Raw genomic sequence first — 23078 nt, 5'->3', positions numbered from 1 at the left:
CGGTGGCTTCTCTTGTTGCAGAGCACAGGATCTAGGTGCACAGGCTTCAGTAGTTGTGGCACGTGGGCTCAGTAGTTGTGGCTCGCGGGCTCTAGAGCGCAGGCTCAGTAGTTGTGGCGCAGGGGCTTAGTTGCTCCGCGGCATGTGGGATCTTCCTGGAGCAGGGCTCGAACCCGTGTCCCCTGCATTGGCAGGCAGATTCTCAACCACTGCGCCACCAGGGAAGCCCTGGTACAGTCACTTTAGAAAACAGGTGCCCAAAGCTGGAGGGATTGGGGGAATGGGTACAAGATTTTTTGAGACAGTGATGAAAATGTACTGAAATTAATGAATTCTGGAGATCGTTGCACAAATCTGTGAATATACTAAAACTATTAACTTGTACCCTTTTTTTTAAAAAATAAATTTATTTATTTTTATTTATTTATTTTTGGCTGTGTTGGGTCTTCGTTCTTGCGCGCGGGCTTTCGCTAGTTGCGGCGAGCAGGGGCTACTCTTCGTTGCAGTGCGCGGGCTTCTCATTGCAGTGGCTTCTCTTGTTGTGGAGCACAGGCTCTAGGCACGTGGGCTTCAGTAGTTGAGGCACGTGGGCTCAGTAGTTGTGGCTCACGGGCTCTAGAGCACCGGCTCAATAGTTGTGGCGCACGGGCTTAGTTGCTCTGTGGCATGTGGGATCTTCCCGGACCAGGGATCGAACCTGTGTCCCCTGCATTGGCAGGCGGATTCTCAACCACTGCGCCACCAGGGAAGCCCTAACTTGTACCCTTTTAATGTGGATACATTGAATGGTATGTGAATTATATTTGAATAAAACTGATAAAATAGCTCATATATATGTATATATGTATCTATACACACCTTTCCCTCTAAATCAGGAACAAGGCAAAGATGTCCACACTCACTCATTCTATTTAAAGTTGTACTAGAGGTTCTACCCAGGCAATAAGGCAAGAAAAATAAATAAAAGAAATAATGATTGAAAAGGAAAAAGTAAAATTGTCTTTATTTGCAGGTGATATAATCATCTGTTTAGAACATTCTGATGAAGCTACAAAAATGTTACTAGGACTAGTTTAGCGAGGTTATAAGACACAAGATATAAAATGCAGAAACCAGTTGTATTTCTATATACTAGCAACAAACTATTGGAAGTTGAAATTAAAAGACAATATCATTTACAATATCATCAGAAAATGAAATGTTTAGAGACAACTCTGACGAACGATGTGCAAATTCTATACACTGAAAACTAGAAACATTGCTAAGAGAAATTAAACAAGACTTAAATGGAGAGGTATACCATGTTTATGGATTGAAAGACACAATATTGCTGAGATGTCAGTTCTCCCCAAACTGATCTAGAAAGTCAATGTAATCTCAATCAAAATCCCAGTATGATTTTTGTAGAAATTAACAGTTGATTCTAAAATTCATGTGGAAACGCAAGTGATCTAGAATAGCCAAAACCAACTTTGAAAAAGAAAAAATAGGAAGACTTATACTACCTGATTTCAAGACTTAATAAAAAGCAGTAATCAAGACAGAGTGGGACTTCCCTGATGGCGCAGTGGTTAAGAATCCACCTGCCAATGCAGGGGACACGGGTTCAATCCCTGGTCCGGGAAGATCCCATATGCCTCGGAGCAACTAAGCCCATGCTCCACAACTGCTGAGTGCATGTGCCACAACTACTGAAGCCCCCCCGCCTAGAGCCTGTGCTCCGCAATAAGAGAAGCCACCGCAGTGAGAAGCCTGCGCATCGCAACCAGAGAAAGCCCGCGCGCAGCAACGAAGACCCAATGCAGCCATAAATAAATTAATTAATTAATAAATTAATTAATTTTAAAAAATCCTTTCTCCTTCCCACTTCCTTTAAAAAAAAAAAAACAGTGTGGTATTAGCATAATTATAGATAAATGGAACAGAAATGAGAGTCCGTAAATAGATCCATACATATACGATGAATTGGTTTTTAACCAAGTTGCAAAGGCAATTCAGTGGAGAAAGTACAGTCTTTTCAACAAATGGTGGTGGAACAACTGGCTATTTATATGCAACGTTAAGTTAGATACCTCCTGCTTTTAAAATGGAGGAAACCTCATGGAATGATGGTGAACATGTAAATGGCTCTAAGTCTAGCTATTCTGGAGAACATCTGGCTGTTCTTAATGAAATTAAATATGTCTTAAGAACAAGTTCCTAGGAAATCCCACAGAGAACCCCTGTCTCCTCAAGCCCATGCTAAATATCCACTATTAAATGTCCAAAAGACATATATAAAATGTGGTGCATGCATATGATGGAATGAACTATCAGCAGAAATTAACTAACTTTACCTGTAACACCGTTGTACATCTTTTAAAACGATGGATGAAATGGGATGAGAATTATGGCATAAATTACTTTATATAAATTAAAAAGGTGCAGTACAACACCGTATATTTCAAGAATATGTATAGGTTTGTCATGTATTAGAGCGGATACGTTTGGTGCAGAGGAAATGGCAGTAAGGGACGGGAACTGGAGTAAGCAACCCATACTAAAATATGGAGACCCATGGGTGTGAGAAGCCAGCAAGAGGGAGCTCAGACAACTCTTTCCAGAAGTTTGGCTATGACAGAAAGCTGAGAAGTGAGACAGCTTGATGAGAATGTGGGGTGAAGAGATGATTGTAGTAGAGGAGCATATCTGGATGCCAATGGGAGAAATTTGATAGGGAAAAGGACAGGGTGGTGCCCAGAACTCATCAAACGGACTAAGTGTTTGAGATGGTGAGAGAGACTGGCCTTTGATGTGAAGGTGTTATGGAGCTCATAGACCACTGGGCCAGCGCAAATTAGGGGACCACAGAAGAGTGGAGTGGGTGCTATACGGGGGTTCCTGGACAGGCAGGGAAATTTGGAGAAAACAGAGGACCGAATCAAAGGGGTAAAGAGAGTGTGATTGAAGCAAGGGAGTGGGCACAGAGTTTGGGGACACAGGTGGGGCAGGGCAAGGAGACTCCAGACAGGAAGACGGGGTTCCTAGCCCTAGCCCGGGAGCAGAGCCCCACTGGGCAGGAGGGTGGCCAGAGAGCCCTCATTGCCTCCCACGTTCATCCCCACTCCAGGCGCTTCCACCCCGAGTCCCCACTGACCCCAGGGGGTCGTGGAGGGAGTGCCGGGCAGCTCCGATGCTGCCCTCTGGGTACAAGGGTAAAACAAGGGTGCCGCCAGGGGAAAGGGGTCCTCCTTTGCACAGGCTCAGGACGCCTTTCCCCTGACACCTCTATTCCACTTCAGCCCAGCTTCAAGGCATCCTTACCTGGGTGCCCTTCTCAGACTGGGAGTCAGGGTCTTGAAGGGCCTGTGAGAGCTTTGGTGGAGGAGGGGGTCTGGATGGAGACCAGCTGTGTACAGGCCTCCGTATCATGAACAAATTGAAGAACCCAATATAAAATAAGGAGATGATATCTCCCTGCTATTGGATTAATTTCCTTACCGGAGAAAAAAAGGTAAAATTTTGAAGAAGATGAAGGAGGAGGGCTTGGTTTGGTGTATTCTAACGCAGTGGTTCTCAGAGTGTGGTTCCCAGATCAGCAGCAACAGCATTCTCTGGGAACTGGTTAGTAATTCTCAGGCCCTACCCCAGACCTCATGAATCAGAAACTCCTGGGGTGGGGTTCAACCATCCATATTCACAAGCCCTGGAGATGATTCTAATGCATGCTCAAATTTGAGAACCACTGTTCTAAGGGGATTTTTTACTTCCATCTCCAAACATGTGCTTCTTCTTAGCCATATTGCAGCTGGGACCAGTGGCATCAGGGTATAGAAGTGAAGGCTTGGACTTGGCATTAGTATGGGGAAGGCCTGGTGTGGAGACAGGTGAGGAGCTGCCTCATTCTCACCACACAGGAGCCTGGAGACCAGCTCTGGAGAGCCCCTGAGCAGAGGTCAGGACTGTAGGGATACTGGAAGAACATGACTCAGAGGGCCTTGGCCCTACAGGGATGAGGTCATTATAGCTGGTGTTCCTGCCTATGGGACAGCACAGGAACCACTGAAGAGGTATGTGACAACTTAAGAAAATATTAGGAGCAGCTAAAGAGATTCAAGTACTGTACCCCAAAAATACCTTCTGGAACCAAAAAAACATTATTTTCAACAACAACAAAAAAATCAGCCTATTTACTGAAAGAAAGAAGTCTGGTCACTGGCAGGACTCAAATTAGTGGCTTGGAAGAAGAAGTGGAAAAATATTTCAAAGCACAGAGCAAATAATATGAAGAGATGGAAATAATGAGGAAAATATGAGATTTGGAGAAGAGACCCAGTAATCCTAACATTCAAATATTTTAGTTCCAAAAGAAAGAAAAGGCATAAATGGAGGAGAGGCTATACTTTAAAAATAGAATATTTTGCCGACCTGAAGAAAGTTCTGAGCTTGCAGACTGAAGGGGCATAGGAAGATACAAAAAGAGAAGACATACATCTAAGCATGGAACTCCTGAATTCCAAGATTAAAGAAAGATATTTTCAAGTGTCTAGAAAGAAAAAGCAAGTTATTTACAAAGCGAAAAGAATCAGATTGACACAGGACTTTTCATCTGCAACACTGGAAGTTAACAGTAGGAATACTGAGAGAAAAGGATGGCTACCCCGGAATCTCATACCCAGCTGAGGAAGCATTCACCTGTTAGCACGAAAGAAAGATATATGGAGATATAAAGGATTCAGAGAGTATATCAATCCCATATCTCACCTGAGGAAACTACTCAAGAAAATTTTGGTTAGAGAACAGAGAAGTCAAGATAGAGGAAGATGAAAAGGAGAAAGAACAAGCAGTGAGCAACAAACCTGGCAAAATATTATACTGTTAAATGTTTATGGCGATTGGGCTTCCCTGGTGGCGCAGCGGTTAAGAATCCGCCTGCCAATGCAGGGGACACGGGTTCGAGCCCTGGTCCGGGAAGATCCCACATGCCTTGGAGCAACTAAGCCCGTGTGCCACAATTACTGAGCCTGTGCTCTAGAGCCCGCGAGCCACGACTACTGAAGCCCATGTGCCTAGAGCCCGTGCTCCGCAACAAGAGAAGCCACTGCAATGAGAAGCCCGTGCACCGCAACGAAGAGTACCCCCGCTCACCACAACGAGAGAAAGCCCGTGCACAGCAACGAAGACCCAATGCAGCCAAAAATAAATAAATAAAATAAAATTTAAAAAATTAAATGGGCAGAAGAATTAAATAGATTGTTCATAAAGGAAGATACATGAGCGGTCAATAAACACATGGAAAAGTGTTCAATGCCATTGATTATCAGAGAAATGTAAATTATAATTACACTCCACTAGAATGACCAAAATAAAAATGAACTAGCAAAATCAAACATTGGTGAGAAGTCCTGTGCCCAACTAGAATTCTCATACACTGCTGGTGGCAATGTAAAACGATATAACCACATTGGAAAAAAGTTTTGCACCTTTTTATAAAGTCAAGCATGTATCACCTCTATGATCCAGCTATTCTGTTTCTTGGCATTTACCCAAAAGAAATGAAAAAATTTACCCACAAAATGATTTGTACGTGAATCTTCAGAGCAGCCTTATTCATAGCAACCCCAATTCAAATGTCCATCAACAGGTAAATGGATAAACAAATTGTGGTATATTCATAAATGGAATACTGCTGAGCAGGAAGAAAGTACAAACAATTGATACATCCAAAACATGGAATAATCTTAAGAACTATATTCAGCAAAGCAAGACTACATCCCTACAGGAGCACATACTGTAGAGCTCTATTCCTGTGAAGTTGTAGAAGAAGCAAAACTAATATATGAGGGTAGAAATCAGAAAGTAGTTGCCTTTGGCTGAGGAGTAGACTGGAAAGGGGCATGAGGGAACAGTATGTCCCCATAGAGTCAAGACACTTCTAACTTAAATGTCCTTTTTTTTTTTTTTTAACATCTTTATTGGAGTATAATTGCTTTACAATGGTGTGTTAGTTTCTGCTTTATAACAAAGTGAATCAGCTATACATATACATATATCCCCATATCTCTTCCCTCTTGCGTCTCCCTCCCACCCTCCCTATCCCACCCCTCTAGGTGGTCACAAAGCACCTAAGTGTCCTTTTTTTTTTTTTGGCCGCAACCCGTGGCTTGCGGCATCTCAGTTCCCCTACTAGGGACTGAACCTGGACCACAGCAGTGAAAGCGCTGAATCCTAACGCCTAGACCACCAGCGAACTGCCTAAATGTCCATTTTATAGCTGTGGAAGCTGAGGTTCACGAAGTTAAAAGATTTGGCTAAGGTCTGTACAGGAGGCTCCTCTCCTGGGTCCTCTGAAGGAAAGGAGGCCAGCCATGTGCCCTCTCAGGATGTGCTGGAGGTTGCCAGGAGCAGGATTCAAGGGTTGGGGAAATGTGATCTGAAGGAGTAGAGGTGGAAGAGGGGGTGAAGCTGAGTTTTGGGGAGATGGGGTGGCATAGAATAGGTAAAGGAGGATGTCACCCAAGACCCTCAGCCCCTCCCATCACAAAGTCTTGCCTCTGCAGACTTTGCCTGTCTTCAGTCATGCCTGTCAAAAGTGGGTCTTGGGGAGGGTGGGAGGGAGGGAGATGCAAGAGGGAAGAGATATGGGAACATATTGTATATGTATAACTGATTCACTTTGTTATAAAGCAGAAGCTAACACACCATTGTAAGGCAATTATACTTCAATAAAGATGATTAAAAAAAAAAAAAAAGTGGGTCTTCACATAGAGAACAGACTTGTGGTTGCCAAGGGGGAGGGGGGGTGGGGGAGGGATGGACTGGGAGTTTGGGGTTAATAGATGAAACTATTACATATAGAATGGATAAACAACAAGGTCCTACTGTATAGCACAGGGAACTATATTCAGTGTCCTGGGATAAACCATAATGGAAAAGAATATAAAAAAGAATGCATATATATGTATAACGAAATCACTTTGCTGTACAGCAGAAATTAACACAACACTGTAAATCAACTATACTTCAATTAATAATTTTTTTTAAATGGGTCTTCAACAAATGATGAATGAATGAATAAACGAATGAATAAAAAGCGATACAAAGAGTTTATTATTGTATTGGAAAGAGCACAAAGAAAGAAACAAACACCTCTCAGACCTTGATGGCCCGAGTTGCTTTAAGTCACCCCACCTTCACCAAATCTGTAAGGTCCTTCGTGTCTCCCCCAGTCTGAACAGCCATGGAGTGAGAGGGGGCCCTTTGCCCAACCCACGGGGCTGGGGGCTCAAGAGCCACCACCATTCTGAGTCTGTGCTCACCTGCCCACAGGTCCACAGATCTCAGTCCTTGGAGTTCTCTGGTGGGGTCAGGTATGGCAGGCCCCCTTGACTCAGAGCTAGGTCTGGGAATTCAGAGAGGAGCCCTGGTCCCAGGCTTTGCAGGCAGAGGACTTGGTGGTGTCATCTGGGCAGTGAGCGTGCCCTGACCTCTAGGTATGGCAGGACCAAGATCGAGGTGTCACCAGCCCCCAGAAGGTTGTCTGTGCCAGAGAAAGGTGAGTTGTGAATAAGGTCCCTCCCAGTGCCCACCCTGTGCATCTAAGACACGGGACCCCGTCCCTCACCCCCAAACCGGGCCCTGGCTCCTGACCGTGGCTGTGGAATTGGGCAACAATAGGGGGCTGGCTCTTTTGAAGGGGAGGCAGGTCCTCCTGGGTGGGGAGCTGAGCGAGGGTCATGGCCCCTTACCTGGGGCAGGGGGCAGTGGCGCCGTGCATACCACTCCTGGCAGTACAGGCTGACCTGGATACCCTGGCCCAGAAAGAGCATGGTCCACATGAGCACGTTCCACGCTGGGCCCGTGCGCCGGTCATGCATCATGAAGTTCAGTGGCCCTGATGCAGGAGGAAATGTTGTCACCTCAGCTCCAGATACCTGTATCTAATCTTCCTGGCTGCCTTCCTATCTCAGGGCACGGGGAAGAGTTGGAACAGGAAGGCACCATTGAGGAAGCTCTTGAACCCAGCTCCAGAAGCTCACAGAGGTCTCAAGTGGCTCATGTAAAACCAGGATTCCTCAGTCTACACTTCAGTATCCTGGATCTCTTACTAAACCTCCCAACCTCACACCAGTTTTCTCCCCTTTGTCTTCCTGTATGTGTGCCCTGCTCAGATGCTCCTCTCCAGCCAGAAGTCTTTTCCCACATCCCCCAGGATACCCCTTTGCTGCCTCCCTCCCTGCTCCCAAGTCCGTCCCCCACCCCCCACCAACTCTCACACACAACTCTCATGCCTTCCCCCAGAAGGCACACACATTTCCCCCTCTGTCTTGGGTACATGGCCTCTCCCATCAGTCTGGAATCTCCAGGAGCGGGACTCCAGGTCTCTTCCCTCTGGATGTCTCCCTCTCCAGGGGCATAAAGAGGCCAAGCTCACCTCCAATGACAAGGAAGAGCAACAGCATGACAGGGTAGAAGAATCCCAGGACGAAGCAGAAGATGTACTCGTGGACCACTGCAGAGACCAGGAACACGCCCAGCATGGCTGCCCCTCGGGCCCGGCCACCAAGGAGCTGGCAGGAGCCGGGGGGAGGAGGGTGGAGTGAGTCTCCCTAAGCCCCCTCCACAAAGAGCCCCCTCCTTAAGGAAGCCAGAGGTTGTGTAGTACAGCGGAAAGAATATGGGATTTGCGATCAGAAGGGCTGACATGTCCTATTTAAGAGCATTTTATTAGTCCATTGGGCCTTAGATGCAACTTTCAAAAGGGGATATAATAATACTTACTTCTCAGGGTTACAGGGCAGATTATGTAGTATGTGCAAATTCTTGGTAACTGAAAATTGCTATATGCATGTTCCTTAGAAGGCTAAGGAGGGGAGAAATGCCCTGTGGAGGAGGTGTAGTTGAGGACAAGGAAGGAAGGCAGTTAGATCATAAGAAGGACTTTCTGCCCATTGGGTTGGGTAGAATGGGGACAGGTGAAAGTCAAAGGGGCCCCTAGGTCTGGAAAAGAGGAATGGTGCAGAGAAAGGGAAGGAGAGGATACCCCAGAGAGGTTCCATTAACTTTGGGAGCTGATGGAGTGTGCAGAGCCCATACCCACAGCCCATCCTGATATACGTAGCTGTACAGCCAGTCGTGGACCACCACGTTCCAAGTGCGGTAGTAGTTGGAGAAGGATGTCGAGTTCCACCAGTCCTGGGGGGGGGGAGGTTCAGGGGGGGAGAGGAGGTGAGCATCAGGGCCCTGTCTCTGCCCAGGCCCCAGCTTCTCTCCCCTGCTTCCTGCCCCCTGTCCCAGTGTTCTCCACAAGGGCTGGCTCCCAGCAGGAGAGAGACAGCAAGCATCCTCCCAACTCCCTCTTCAGCATCTGGGGTCCTTGCCCTCCCTCCTACTCTCCCTTTCAGGAGAAGAAGATTCCAAATTAGCATCCCCACAAGAGCAGTTAGCCCTGGCTGGTCAGGGGGTAGAGGGGTGACAAAACAACCATACCCAGAGGAGCACATTTCTCACTGTGGAAGATTGACAGCACAGCTGATGTTGAAATCCTGCCCCACAGGGTTAAGAGAAACTGGTGACTAATGGAAATTCCTGAGCTCGTCTTACAGAACAGCAGGTAAGGGAACAGCTTGTTAAAAAAACCCTTCTGCTTGTAACCTGCCTTCACTGACTAAGCCTTAAATTTTTTTTTTTTTTTTGACTCCTTAACTGCCCCGTATAGATAACACCTCTGATGTATGGGTCACTATAGTAACAGGGGGCATAAGTTTTCCAGGAACTTGGAGTTGGCTCTTGTCTAGTTCAAGCGGGCTAAGACTGGTTGGGACCACTGACCCTAAAACTGGGCTTGCACAGGTGTCGGATGAATGACCTTTTGACATCAGAGGGCCAAAAACTCCACCCTCAGATCATGCTAAATGCCTCCATTTTTTAACATGCATCCCATGAAGAAGCATGTAACTCAGATACACCTGTGCAGAACACCGATTACCTCACCTTTTCTCTACCTCCAATCACTTTTCCCCATACCTAAGATCATCTTGCTTCTTTATCCCATAAATATCTCAAGCCCCTGGCCTTTGGGGAGGCGAATATGAGATTGTTCTCCCTTCTCCTCACTTGGCTGCCTTGTGAATAAACCCTCTCTCTGCTGTAAATCTTGGTGTCTTAGTGTCTGGCTTACTGCGAATTGGTCAAATGCACCTGGTTCGGTAACAAGGTGACAGCCAACATAGCCACCATCCTCCCCACATCCTTCCCTGGCCCTCCCTGCATCCAGCTCCCAAGTAGCCCAGGTCCAGGCCCCACCCGATAGAACATTCTGTCTCCAAATCGTAGCATCTCTGCGAAGGCGTTGAGCCAGCAGTGAAGGAAGGCAAAGAAGATGAGCAGCAGCATGAAAATGCCTGGTAAGTGGAGACAAGGGGCTGCAAGTCAGCCTGGCCCCCCTGATCCCCCATGAAGCTCCAGGGGTCCCCCCAGGAAGCCCTCACCCAGCAACCAGGGCCCCAACCCCTACCGATCATTTGTTAATCATTCACTAGTTCATGCACTCATTCATTCATTCCATTTGCTCATGAAGCCCATGCCACATGTTGGGGATACAGAGATGAATGTCAAAACCTCTGCCCGTTGGGAGTTCATAGAGTGGTTGAAAGGTAGGGAGTAGGTGGCAATCTGAAGTGAGACCCTGACGATGAGCAACCATAGGAGGGGGCAGATAAGGGAGAGTCAGGGGGAAAAGGTGTTGAAACTAAGAGTGAGCGGAGGGAGGGGTTCCCTGCTAAGCCTTCCCCAGGGTGCAGCCTTCTGCAGCCCTGCCTCTGGTGGGCATACCTGGCAAGGTGGCGTGCATGATGGAGAGCACCAGGGCACGGGTGCTGAAGGGCTCCCTGCTCATGTTGGCAAAGACAGGAACACAGAGGCGGCCCAGGATGAAACAGGCATAGAGCACGCAGCCCAGGGCCTGGGGAGGGGGTGGAGGACGCATAACTTTGAAAGGAATCACTGGTTGCTGCCCCTCCTTCTGGAATCAGACTCTGGCCCAGCAACTGCCTCCTCTTTCCTTAGTGCCACCCTCTGACCTCTCCCCCAGGCCTCCCTTACTTCACTCCCAGAAATGTCCCCTCAGCCACCATGAGTCACGGGTAGTCCACCCTTTGACCCCGTCTTCTGACCTGGGCAAAGTTCTTGGCCACATAATTCCACCTGACGCTGGGTGTCCTGCAGCAGCAATGGGGATAATATGTTTCTCATCCTTTTATCTTGTTCCTGCCTGGGCCGGGGCCCAGCACCTGGGGCCCTCTCTCCACAGCTCCCTCAATTGCTCAGGCCTGGGAGGATTATCTGGGGAGGTGGGGGTCTAGAACACTTTGGACCTTCTATAACAGAGACGACAAGTGGATTTTTAGCTTGAGTGTCCACTAAGGTGACCAACCATCTGGAGTTTGCTCCAGACTGAGAGGTTTCCCAGGATGTAAGAATTTCAGTGCTAAAACTGGGGCAGTCCTGGGCGAACCAGGACAGTTAGTCACCCTTGTGTCACCATGAGCTGGGGCAAGGAGAAGGGGTAATATACCTGCTCCTTACTTCCCATTTTTATTATGGGGTGCTGCCTGAGAAAGTGGCCAGTGTCTGGGATGAGGCTAAAGACCTCAGGGAGAGGAGAGTAGAAGGGCTAGATCCCTGACGGGCCTGGGCATTTGGGGAAGGGCGTGCAGGGTCTTACCTGGGGTAAGTCTCCCTGTAGATGAGTGTGGGGCAGAAGAGGAAATAGAGGTAGCTGGAGAAACTGGGGGCCCGGATCCCCTCACCTGGGGAGGAGTAAGAGGGGTCCATCAGTGAAGAGGGAAGGGAGAGAGGACACAGCTGGGTGGGATGCTGGGAATGGCACCCCCATCTTCTGGCACAGGACCTGCTGTGGCCAGAGCTTCATTTGGCACCCACAAGTTGCACCATCCACTTCTCTCTCCTGTTTTGACTACCTAATGGAAGGCTCTCATACCCTGGGTCTTAATAAGAATGAGCCAGAAGTCCTGGGCAGCAGGGGAGGGGTCTCAGAGGTGGGACCTAAGAGAATGCCTAATGACTAAGGCCCACAGAGCCCACCTGGGGGCCGGAGCTGTGACCCGTGGGCAAGATGGCCTTAGGAGGTTGGAGCTTTTATGAGGATCCTGCAGCTAGTGGCTTCATGCAACCAGCCAAGAGGACTGAGTTCACAGCAGCGCCTGCTGAAGGCCTCACCTCCTCTGGCCCGAAGTGTCCCAGGCACAATCTCTCTCAGGAAGGAGTAGCTTTTCATCAGGAGCCTGACCTGAGATGGAATGGAAAAGAGGTTAAGGTGCTGTGGGACTTTGAGCAGATCACTTAACCTCTCTGTGTCTCTTTTACGGGAGAGGGGCAGGCAGATTGTAAACTTTGTACAGTCAAAGCCCATACTTTATCTTTTTGTTGGACTGTCTTATAGCCTAACACAGACGGCTGCTGGGATGAATCGAGGATAAAGGGGTACCGGAAAGGGCAGAGTCTCCAGCTGGCCAACCCAATCGATTATACTTGCGTAGCAGGGTCCGGTTCGTTTACATTTCCTTGGAGCCTGCTGTTTGTCTCAAATCCCTCGCAAAGGACTCTGCCCCTGGTAACTAGCTCCGCCCCCACCAATACAGTATCCAATGCCCTCCTTCCCAGGGGCCCCGCCCACCATTGGTCCCGCCCATCACCTACCTGCTCAAAGACTAGGACACAGCGGGAGGCTGGCGGGAGCTGATACTCCACTGCTACATGGACCGGAAGGATGCTGAGCACTGCTGTGTGGCCGGCCAGCAGCATGAAGCCCAGGCCCACCCCCAGCGTCCAGGCCACTCTGGACTGGGGCCTCGCCCACAGCCGCAGGGCCTGGTAGGGCACCAGCAGAGTGGACAGGAACATGGGGACCCACGTTACCAGCGCCAAGGGCAGCTGTCCGAAGCTGAAGATCAGTAGGTCAAACTCCAGCATCAGCCTGGGAGTGGGGAAGGAGAGACAAAGTAGACAAGTGTGAGGCCCATCCTTGTCCCCTTCCTCTGCAGTCAGAGCTCTTGGAAGATAAACTGAGGCATCTTGCCAAGGTTGTGAGCTCCCGATCTCTGAAAGTGTTCAAGATGGCACCTCTGTTGCCCAGGACTTCTAGCAACAAGGCATTGCCCGAGGAGACTCAATCATGGGATGGCTTTGCTTCCAAATTACCTTTAGAGCCCTCTGTGGCACTGCAGAAGGGTTCAGTACATCCCGTGCCACCGGTGTTAGGGTATGAGGTGCCTAGAGTTTAACTTTGATTTTTGTTAGTTTTGTACTTTTGGGGTGTCTGGAGCTGTAGACTTGAATTAATAGAAAGCAGGTTGTTGAGTGTTTTGTTTGCTTAGGTTAAGAGTATACGGTCTGGGGACTTCTCTGGTGGTACAGTGCTTAAGAATCTGCCTGCCAATGCAGGGGACATGGGTTCGATCCCTGGTCCGGGAGGATCCCACATGCCGCGGAGCAACTAAGCCCGTGCGCCACAACGACTGAGCCTGCGCTCTGGAGCCCGCGAGCCACAACTACAGAAGCCCGCGTGCCTAGAGCCCATGCTCCACAACAAGAGAAGCCACCGCAATGAGAAGCACACGCACCGCAACAAAGAGTAGTCTCCGCTTGCCTCACCTAGAGAAAGCCCGCGCACAGCAACGAAGACCCAACGCAGCCAAAAATAAGTAAATAAAATAAATAAATTTATTAAAAAAAAAAAAAAACGAATATACAGTTTGGAACTTCCCTGGTGGTCCAGTGGTTACGAATCCACCTACCAATGCAGGGGATGTGGGTTTGATCCCTGGTCAGGGAACTAAGATCCCACGTGCTGCAGGGCAACTAGAGAGCCCGTGTGCTGCAACTAAGATCAAATGCAGCCAAATAAATTAATTAATTAAAAAATAAATTAATAAATAAAACAAATAAATTAATTAATAATAATTATTATAATTTATTAATAATTTATTATTAGCTAAATAAATTTAGCTAATTTATTATTAGCTAAATAAATTAATTAATTTAAAAAAAGAGTATACGGTTTGGGGACTTCCCTGGTGGTCCAGTGGCTAAGACTCCAAGCTCCTAATGCAGGGGGCCCGGGTTTGATCCCTGGTCAGGGAACTAGATCCCACATGCCACAACTAAAAATCCTGCATGCCACAACAAAGACCCGGCGCAGCCAAATAAATAAATAAATAAATACTTAAAAAAAAAAAAAAGAGTATATGGTTTGGGGAATTCCCTGGAGGTCCAGTGGTTAGGACTCAGTGATTTCACTGCCGTGGCCCGGGTTCGATCCCTAGGGTCAGGGAACTAAGATCCTACAAGCCTCGCTGTGCAGCCAAAAAAGAGCGTATGGTTTGTAATGGTGAAAAATTAGAAAATTAGAAGCGACCCAAACGTCCATTAGTAAAGAACTAAATGAACAAAAGCTGGCACTTCCAGACTCTGCGGTCATTAAAATCAATGGACCAACATGGAAAGATCTCTAATATGGGTCATTAGGGAGTGAAAAGGAAACAATAGGTACAGTATCTTATTAATGTAAACCCCCATAAAATACATTCCCTTGGTTCTTATATACATCTGGAAGTGGATGCATCGAAATGCTCTGGAGGGAAGCTCTCAAAACCATTAAAAATGTTACCCCTGGGGAGTGGTCTGGGATGGAGGGGGGTGATGGAGAACGAGCCATCTTACATATATTTGAAACTTTTCCTGAGATTTGATCCTTAATTATAAGGATGAACAACAAGTTTGCCAAAAGGAAGTGCTGTTGCTGAACCTGCAGATCCTTGGTCCTCTTCCTTTTACTGCTTCCTAAGCCATATGTAGGGTGAGGTGGGGTCATGCAAGTCCAGACCCCCAGGGCTCTACAGCTCCCTGAGGCTCATCCCCAGAGTGGGGAGCTGCTTTTTGGGGGAAGCGATCCACCAAGGCACTTGTGTGCACAAGATCTTGTCTTCCCCACAAGATTGGGAGTGCCTCACAGAGAGGGCTGGGGTTGGCCCCTCATCACTCTGCCCCCCAGGGCTTGTACTTAGGAGGGGCTCACTGGAGGTTACTTGAACCGAACACCACTGCCTTGGAAAGGACTGTGTGAGAGCAGTGGGGTGAGATCCATGCTTGTGTGTGCACATACATGTATGTTTGCCTCAGGACAAGGGTCCAATTGAGAAGGATTTGAGTGGGGGAGTAGTGTTCCAGAGGGCTAACTCTGGGAAAACAGACCAAAGGCCATCCAAGGCTGTGCTAAGAGGGCTTTTTGGGTGGGAAGGTGGTTGGAAAGCAATGTTGATGTGTGTCTAACAATCAAACGGGCCCGTGCTCTCTCAGGCCGGTGGCAAGTGGAACACCGGGAACCCAGGTGGTCTGATCTTACCTGTGGGCCTATCCCGAGCGGGAGGGGGGCCTACCTGCCCTCATCAATGAAGTCGATGGCCAGGGTGCTGATGATGAAGACACACAGGCCGGCGATAAACATGTGGTAGATGGTGCGGAAATGCTGCACCTCCATCAGCTCGCTGGAAGGACAGGGGCCCGAGTGTCAGTGGGAGAGTCCTCAAGGTCATGCAGACTAGCTCAGGCACTGTACACAAGTGGGGATGGGACCTAGTGATTGGGAACTTGCAGCTACGGGCTGCAATATGGCTAGGACTTCTGTCCAAAGCTCTTTCCAGCCCAGACAATTCTCATCCTGGTGGCCTTTCTTCCACAATCACACCCAAGGCAGACAGAGAAACAGAACCTTAGAAACCTTCTCCAAGTCCTCCCCCAAACCACCTAGAGCCTGAGGATGACAAATGAGGTGCCCTGGACCCCCCAGACAAAGCTCTTTCTTTTCTTCTCATCCCGTCCTCACCCTTGACTTACTCAAGCAGGGACTTGCGGTTGATGAAAACTTTCCGTTTCCCCAGGGATGGCTCCCGGGTCCTGAATTGAGACAGTTGTTCTGGGCCAGGACCCAAAGGAAGAAGGCAGTAGGCAGAGGGTAGGGCCTTGCGGGATGTCAATATTTGGGAGCCGAGGGCAGTAGTAGGGGAAGGTCAGGGTTAGGGCCAGCGGGCAGGACCAGGTGGAAGGTCAGGGAGGGCCAGGGCAGAGCAAAGCCCAGCAGAGGAGGTCAGGAAGGCAGAGGCGATAAGGGGAGAAGAGGGAAGACTGAAGTTGGAGTTACATCAGTGCTGGCAAAGGGCACATGGGATAGCATCTGTGGCTCATAATCCTTACGATGCAGGAGGCTGCGCAGCCACTCCCCAGCCCCCTGGCTCCTCAGACTCTTACTTGCGCAAGGAATCTGGAGGGATGGAGGGCACTGGTCTGTCTTGTGGCGGGTAGGCTTGAATAGCCTCGCACATGGCCTGATCCAGCAGCTCCGTCAGCTGGCCTTGTGCTTGTTCCAGCAACTGCGTCTTCACAGCCTACAGGACAAAGCAGGGCAGGGCCCGCGGTCCCTCCATCCAGTCAGCCATCCTCCCACTCACCAAACATTTACTGAGCCTCCCTCCATGCCAGGCACATTGCTAAGTGCTAGGGATGGAAAGATGAACAAGCATGGCTCCTGCCCAGAGGTTTCCACCCCCAGTTTAACTCCCTCTGGTTTCCCAGGGCAGCAGTGAGGATCCAGGAAAGATACTTTCAGACTCCGGGTCTGAACCTCAACCACCTTGTCATCTCTGATCCTACTCTCTTCTCCCTGACCCCAGCCTTCCCTCTCCTGACCTCTAGCCCCACGAACAGAAGACTGTTCACTGGCTGACCTTTGGCCCCTGTCCTGATGACCTGTGTTTCAAACCCCTCTGTCTTAACTCGTAGCTCTGACCTGAGGGGTTTGAACCCGAGAACAAATTGTCTTTATCATCAAGCCAGTCCTCACCCCTCCCTCCCTCTACTCCAGGACCTGTCCATTTTGACCTCTGACCTCCCTCACCTGCATATGTCGGGTCCATTGTAGCAAATCTGGGCCTCTATGTGTCTCATTGTTTCCTAGGATAAAGGGTCAAAGGGGAGGAGTTGGGGTTCTGCTGCCTAGTGCAGACCCAGAGGCATCCTCTGACCAGGAAGTGCTTTCTGTGTGCTCAGCAGCCTCCCCACCCCCAACCAGTCAATATCTAGTATCATGGGGGGGGGGGCGGGGAGCAATCAGAAGGGGAAGTTATTTTTGCAGGGGGTGAGGAGGTCACTGGCAAGCAGGGAGCCTGATGACCTTCCTGGAAACAGGGTACCCAGGGAACAGGAAGCTACTCTAATAACCATCTGGGGTAAAAGAGTCAGAAAGATAAGGCAAGGTACTGAATAGCTCTTTTCTCCTCCCTTCCCCAGCTGGGTAGTTAGGGGGCAGAGGCTGGAATCTGCCTTCACTGGCCTCCCAGGACAGCAGGAAGGATTGAAGGTAGACAGCAGGAACCCCCTCTCGACAGTGCACCCCACCTCCAGCCCCACCTGGGCATTCTGCATTCCCAAAGTGGGGCTCCCCTTCTCTGGAGGGCCGGTCCTCCTGCTCTCCTCCTAGCCCTTCTCTCCTCCGCAGTTGGGCCGCCCTTGGCTCCATGATGTGTGTCTTGACTGGGCAGCGGCAGCTGGTAAGTGTTCCCTCCCTTCCTTCAGGCTTGCCTGGCAGAGCTCTTATCTCACTCAGCTCCTCTGACAGCTCCAAAGACTAAAGTCCTTTCAGGAGGAGGGGTTATAAGTTATCCGATCCATGATCCCCTTCCGGAAGGCAGTACCATCTCAGCTACAGGCTCTGCTCTACTGGCTGTCACAGGGATGGACACAACCCTTGAACAGATAGCCCAACCACCACCCAGATGCCCAGCTCCCTCCCACAGGAATGGGAGCTCTGCACCCATACATGTCACGGGGAGGGGGACTTTGCTCCTCTGAGGCTTATCATCTGGTATGGCTGCTTCCCAATCTCTTTCTCAGTAGGCTGAAGGTCGGGAAGGAGTCAGAAACATCTTCAGGTATCAGGGCACTCAGCTCCCGTAGACCATGATAAGGTGCGTGAAAGAACCTTGTCAACAAAGCTTTCTGTGCATGTGATTACTATTCTGTGAGGTTGGTACCTGTGACGACTGCCGTACTGTGGCCCCTCCAGTAGAAGGCTAGGTGCTGGGGGCCCTGAACACCACCTCTTCCCTACACCTGCTTAGGTTAGCAGGTAGGCAGAAAAGAGGCAAAACAAACACTTAATCAGCACCTGAGGAATGCCAGGCATTGTCACTTATGGAAGAACCAGATTTAAATCCTCCCTCAATCATTTACCGGCTGTGGAATTTCAGGCAAATGACCCTAATAGTTTAAGCTACAGTTTCTTCCTCTGAAAAACAGGGGCAAAAGTCCCTACCTCATAAGGTTATTGTAAGCATAAAATGAGGTAGTCCAGGTAAAAGCACATGGTCCAGGGCATAGCCCATGGCAAGAGTGCAATAAATAATAATTTCCTTCCCTTTTTAGTAAGAAGTAACAGAAGGGTAAGTGCCTTGAGAATTCCTCTTTGTTGGGTTCCTGGTGGGGATTAACTATTAATCGTTCCTCTCCCTTTGTGTCCAAAGATCAGTGTTAGAAACAAGGTCACAACTTCAGACCAAGGCCACGACCTCAGTGTCTCCCTGCCCCCACCTGCTGCCTTCCACTCCCTGGTGGGCAGTTGGGTGAGGCTTGAGGCCATGAAACCTCTACCAGTGGCTGTCTCTGACATTCCAAGTGTGGCGGGAAGGACAGATGGTAGTCCACAGGAGAAGAGAGCTGCTATAAGAGGCTGGACAGGGGTAGAGAGGAGGGCCAGGGACTCCACAATGTAAGAGGTGACACAGAGACGTAGGCCAGAGACCCCCAACACAGCTTTATTAACACCCCAAGCCAACACCAACAATCTTTCCATGTGTGAGGTTGACAATGGGGCAGGGCCTGCAGGTGGAGTGTGGGGCTCTGGGCCCCTGAGTTACTCAGCACTCAACAAATAACCCAAGATGACAGCCCCACGCTCCTGCCAGTGGCCATGCAGCCTCCCACCCAGCCTTAGCCACTGCTCCCGGTGGGGCAAGGGGAGCTTCCATCGCCATCTGGGGACCCGGGCAGGGGCTGGCCCATGCGATCCACACACCAGCAGGGACCTCGGCGCTGCCCCTGGGAGGACCGGCACTGGGGAGAGAGGCACAAGGATCAGAGGTGTGGCCCAGGAGAGATGGGAGGGGCCCCGTGGGTTGGGGCCCGGGCTGTCGACTCCTGAGTCTGAGTCTGTGGAAACATCTGAGTGTTCTCAGGACAGCGAGGCCCGCTGGGTTCCCTTGCATGGCTTCTCTTCTCCACCCACCAAATTGTGCCTGTTCTTCTAGGCCAGAACAGTGGTTCTCAGAGTGTGGTTTCCAAACCAACAGCATCAGCATCACTAGAGGCCGCATTAGAAATGCAAATTTTCAGGCTCTGTGGGCGGGGCTCAGCCACCTGTGTTCACACCAGGGTGATTCTGATGCTCCTCATGTTTGTGAACCTCTGAGTCAGGCATTGCTTAGATAGTCTAACTGCTCTCCCATAGCTGTGGTTGGTTATTCTCTATGTTTGTGTGGGCTCTAAAGTTGGGAGAGCCCTAAGGGCAGGGCAAGTGTCTTATTTATGCAACTTTGTAAGCCCCCCTACCCAATTGCTGGTAGGACCCTCGTACTGATAGACCAAGGGAGGAGAGGAATGGCCTCACCTGCCGCTTCCGGTAGAAGCCCCGATGGTCACAATTAGGCACGTAGAGGGTGTGAGCCCCGCGGTAGATCTCGGTCTGGAGTTGCTGCAGCACTGAGTCCAGATGTCTGCGGCAGGGGCCCTGGAGGAAGGGATAGCTCTGCTGCAGAGTCTGCTGGCCCCACCAGCCAGGCTCCCAGGACTGGGATGGAAGACTTCGCCAAGCCCAAGGGAGCAGTCTCCGATGGGAATCTCCAGGACTCCCCACCCCTCCTGTTCCCTGCCCGCCTCAAACGCACCATCTCAGTGTCTTGGACGCCCCCAGGATTGGGCCGGGCAGAAGTGGTAGAGGTCCCCGGATTCCTCTGTTGGTCTCTGCGGTTCATGTCCTGCTGGCGAGTTGTCCCTGCTTGGGGCTTACTCTCCTTAGGATTCTCCCCTACAGCCACAAGAGGAATGGGGAAGAAGAGGCCGGAAATCAACCAGATGTCAAAGGCCAGAGCCGAGTGGAAATGAGAGGAGCTTTCAGAGTAGCGAGGGGGTTTACAGTTTGGCTCCACTGTTACCTTCTCCTGGCCTCAGTTTCTTTCTCTGACAAATGGTAGTATTACCTTTCATGATAATATCCCCAGACTAGTTTTTTTAAAAAATATTTATTTATTTATTTTGGCTGCACCAGGTCTTAGTTGCATCATGCGGGATCTTTAGTTGCATCATGTGGGCTTCTTAGTTGTGGCATACGGACTCTCAGTTGCAGCGTGCGAACTCTTAGTTGCTGCATGCATGCGGGATCTAGTTCCCAGACCAGGGATCGAAGCCAGGCCCCCCGCGTTTAGAGCACGGAGTCTTACCCACTGGACCACCAGGGAAGTCCCCCGCAGACTAGTTTTAAGGCTTATAAAGGAGAAGCACTTTGGAAAGCAAAAATCAATACGTTCATTGATTGAGAAGCCTGGGGCTTTGGGTGAAAAGACCGGGCTGTTCCACCAGAGGCCAGCAGGGGGTGCACCAAGGCAGGGAGATGGGGCAGAAGAGCAATGGCGGTGAGAGGAGGGTCAGCAGGGACCCAAGTGGAATGTGTGTCCCCGCTGTGACCCTGCTGTGACTCAGCCCACCCCTCCCAGGGCTGAGACATGGTTACTTTGGGGGCACTGCAGTGGGGGCCTCTCCCTTCTGGTCCCCTGAGACTCAGCCCAGCTCAACCCCAGTGGTCCCAGGAGCATGTGTGATTCAGCCCTTAACCAGGAGGTGGAAGGTGGGCAGGCTGCAAAGGTGCAGGAATGAGTGGCTTCCAACCTTCAGGCTGCCCCTGGCTCTGGAGAAAGTTTCACACGTTGTACTGGGGAGTTTGGGGAAAGCTCAGGGTGGGAAGGGAAAGTCAGGGTGTCAGGGCAAAGAAAAGACAGGGAGGGGAGCGGGCACTGTTTGGAATTTGCCCCAGCTGCAAAATGAGATATTATGAGTCCTGAAGTTGCTCCCATCTGCCTACTACTCAAAAGCCAAGAACCGTTTCCTCTGCAATCCTGAGTCGGATCCCTCTTTCTCCACACTCCTCAGACCTTGCCCCTCATTCCGTCTATTCAGCATCCTACCACAACCATGCTCCCAGCTGCCTCCTCTGACCCATCCAGACCACCTCTTTCCAGGAAGACCCCTAGCAGCCTGGACCCAGGCATTTAGGACTGAAAGAAACTCCAAGTTGATTTCCCATCCTTCCCTGCGGAAAAAACTGGGAGCTCAGATGCCCCTGGGGTGGGGGCCGTTTGTATTTCCTCCTCTTCCCATCTCCCTGCTGCCCCCCATCTTTCAGGTTCTGACTCACTTCTGTCCCACCCACCCAATGACTCAGCCTTCTATTCTCCTCTCTGGGTTAGGGTGGGGTGGGGTGGGGTGGGTGGAGGGTTCTGAGAAGCTTTAAATCATAACCCTGATTTGGCAGACTCCTTCTTTTCCCACCTCTATCCCCCGCTCCGGGTGGGGAGTGGGGAGGGCCAGCGCCAGACATCTGACCCTAGTCTAGTCTGAAACTGCTCTGGATTTGAGCCATCTTCTATTCTCCACCCCATGTTCGGGTGCTTTGGACACCCTGATATTAAGAGGAGATATTTCTCAGTGTGTGCAGGATTTGGGAGTCTGGAGTTCTCTTCCCTCTTTCTCCAAGTGGAAGCTGGTAACAATGCCTGGGTCCTTTCTGCAGCTTGGGTGTCTAGGGCTGAATGAGCTGGGCCTCTGTTGCATACAGCACGTCCCTAAACCCTTCCATCCCTCCCTTTCCCCTCAAGAGAAAATAGGTCGAGGGGGCAAAAAAAGGGTTGCGGGCTCAGACATCTCCCTGCTTCATCCCTAGGGCCCCCAGCCGTACTCCAGACTCCTAGGAGCTCCCCGCACTGGCCCCTTCAGCCTCGAAAATGTATCCCCACCAGGGTTGGGGAGGAGGAAGCATCAATCTCAGGACCCTAATAGCAGGGTTGCCCGTGCGCATCCCTCCCGGACCCTGCCGTCAGAGTTGCGGGGCTCACGTGGGCGGGGCAGGGGCGGGGCGCGGACTCACCCGAGGGCGCGCGCGCCCGGCCGCAGCGGCCCCGGCCCAGCAGCAGCGCCCGCAAAGGCGCCTCGTCTTTCTCCGGCGGCTGGCACTGCAGTCCTGGGGCGCAGTTTGGAGTGTAGACCCCGCACTGCTGCCCCTCCCTCCTGAGACAGCCCCCAGCTTCCGAACAGCCCTCCGCCGGCGGCCCTCCATCCTCCTCCTCCACGCAGCCCCCTGGACAACCCGCCTGCACCCCCTGCCCGCAGCCTGGGCACCTTGCCAAGGCGCCTCCTGGGCGGGCAGCGAGCAGCAGAGTTAGCAGCAGTGGCGGCAACAGCCTGTGGGGGGTCATGGTCAAGATTTTTGCCCCGTCCACTCCTCCCAGAGCAGTCGTAGCGCAGCTGCTGCCCGTCGCCGCCCCTCTGCCTTAAGTAGCCGCCGGCAGGGGCCAGGCCCTTTAAGAGCCAGGTGAAGGGGGGGGGGCGGTGGAGAAGGCAGGGGCATTCCCTAAACTGGGTGGGACTGGAGAGGCCCCCCCTCCACCTGGGTCCTCCCCACTCTTCTCTACCTCCTCCCTCCTCCCGGTTTCTGTTTACTTCCCAAATTACTCTGATTTTTCTTGCTTTGTTCCCGGGAATCTCGCCCGGATTTTGGGAGCTGGACAGCTGGCTGGAGGCCCTGGAGGGTGGGAAGGGGTGGAAGCAGGAGGGGTGGAAGCGGCAGTAGGGATGAAGGGGAAACCTGAAATCCAGTTCGGGTACATGTGTGGCGGATGAAGGAGACGGAGGGACTCCGATGGGGAGTGAGAAGATGGCGGACTTAAGTGGACGGAGAAGGGATGGTGTGGGGGTCATGA

General features: G+C 50.7%; 2 protein-coding genes across 4 annotated transcripts; both read right to left on the bottom strand.

The window, feature by feature from the left end:
* Positions 1–7066: 7066 nt before the first annotated feature.
* On the bottom strand, positions 7067–17674 carry SOAT2 (sterol O-acyltransferase 2). 3 transcript variants are annotated; one of them, XM_059934617.1, is made up of 15 exons: positions 17464–17674; positions 16952–17007; positions 16306–16442; positions 15895–15954; positions 15438–15545; positions 12700–12976; positions 12220–12289; positions 11705–11789; positions 11154–11199; positions 10813–10942; positions 10285–10382; positions 9076–9174; positions 8414–8549; positions 7728–7873; positions 7067–7519 (listed from the first exon to the last, which is right to left on the bottom strand). In XM_059934617.1, the coding sequence occupies exons 1-15, from the start codon at positions 17570–17572 to the stop codon at positions 7469–7471; spliced, it is 1608 nt and encodes a 535-aa protein (XP_059790600.1). In that variant the 5' UTR covers positions 17573–17674; the 3' UTR covers positions 7067–7468. The 3 variants fall into 3 exon arrangements, with proteins under 3 accessions (XP_059790600.1, XP_059790598.1, XP_059790599.1); XM_059934615.1 differs by lacking the exon at positions 11154–11199 and having other exon boundaries at positions 10813–10868; XM_059934616.1 differs by lacking the exon at positions 11154–11199 and having other exon boundaries at positions 7728–7790; positions 10813–10868.
* A 1167-nt stretch (positions 17675–18841) lies between these two features.
* IGFBP6 (insulin like growth factor binding protein 6) lies at positions 18842–22788 on the bottom strand. Its single transcript, XM_059934614.1, has 4 exons — positions 22247–22788; positions 19995–20134; positions 19718–19837; positions 18842–19164 (listed from the first exon to the last, which is right to left on the bottom strand). The coding sequence occupies exons 1-4, from the start codon at positions 22572–22574 to the stop codon at positions 19042–19044; spliced, it is 711 nt and encodes a 236-aa protein (XP_059790597.1). The 5' UTR covers positions 22575–22788; the 3' UTR covers positions 18842–19041.
* Between the last annotated feature and the right edge of the window lie 290 nt (positions 22789–23078).

This window comes from Balaenoptera ricei, chromosome 10 (genome assembly GCF_028023285.1).
Source record: "Balaenoptera ricei isolate mBalRic1 chromosome 10, mBalRic1.hap2, whole genome shotgun sequence".
Taxonomy (NCBI): Eukaryota; Metazoa; Chordata; class Mammalia; order Artiodactyla; family Balaenopteridae; genus Balaenoptera; species Balaenoptera ricei.
Note: the sequence above shows the minus strand (reverse complement) of the source record. Positions and strands in the feature narration are given on the sequence as shown.

What these genes read in the sequence shown, in the direction of transcription:
- SOAT2 (XM_059934617.1), bottom strand. Translation starts at nt 17,572, where the DNA reads ATGGAGCCAAGGGCGGCCCAACTGCGGAGGAGAGAAGGGCTAGGAGGA. An exon ending in AACCGCAAGTCCCTGCTTGA is followed by an intron (nt 15,546 to 15,894) that starts GTAAGTCAAGGG and finishes CTGTCCTTCCAG; the next exon opens with CGAGCTGATGGAGGTGCAGC. An exon ending in GCTCTTCCTTGTCATTGGAG is followed by an intron (nt 7,874 to 8,413) that starts GTGAGCTTGGCC and finishes CTCCTGCATCAG; the next exon opens with GGCCACTGAACTTCATGATG.
- IGFBP6 (XM_059934614.1), bottom strand. Translation starts at nt 22,574, where the DNA reads ATGACCCCCCACAGGCTGTTGCCGCCACTGCTGCTAACTCTGCTGCTC. An exon ending in GCGTCCAAGACACTGAGATG is followed by an intron (nt 19,838 to 19,994) that starts GTGCGTTTGAGG and finishes CCCTTCCTCCAG; the next exon opens with GGCCCCTGCCGCAGACATCT. An exon ending in GCTTCTACCGGAAGCGGCAG is followed by an intron (nt 19,165 to 19,717) that starts GTGAGGCCATTC and finishes CTCTCTCCCCAG; the next exon opens with TGCCGGTCCTCCCAGGGGCA.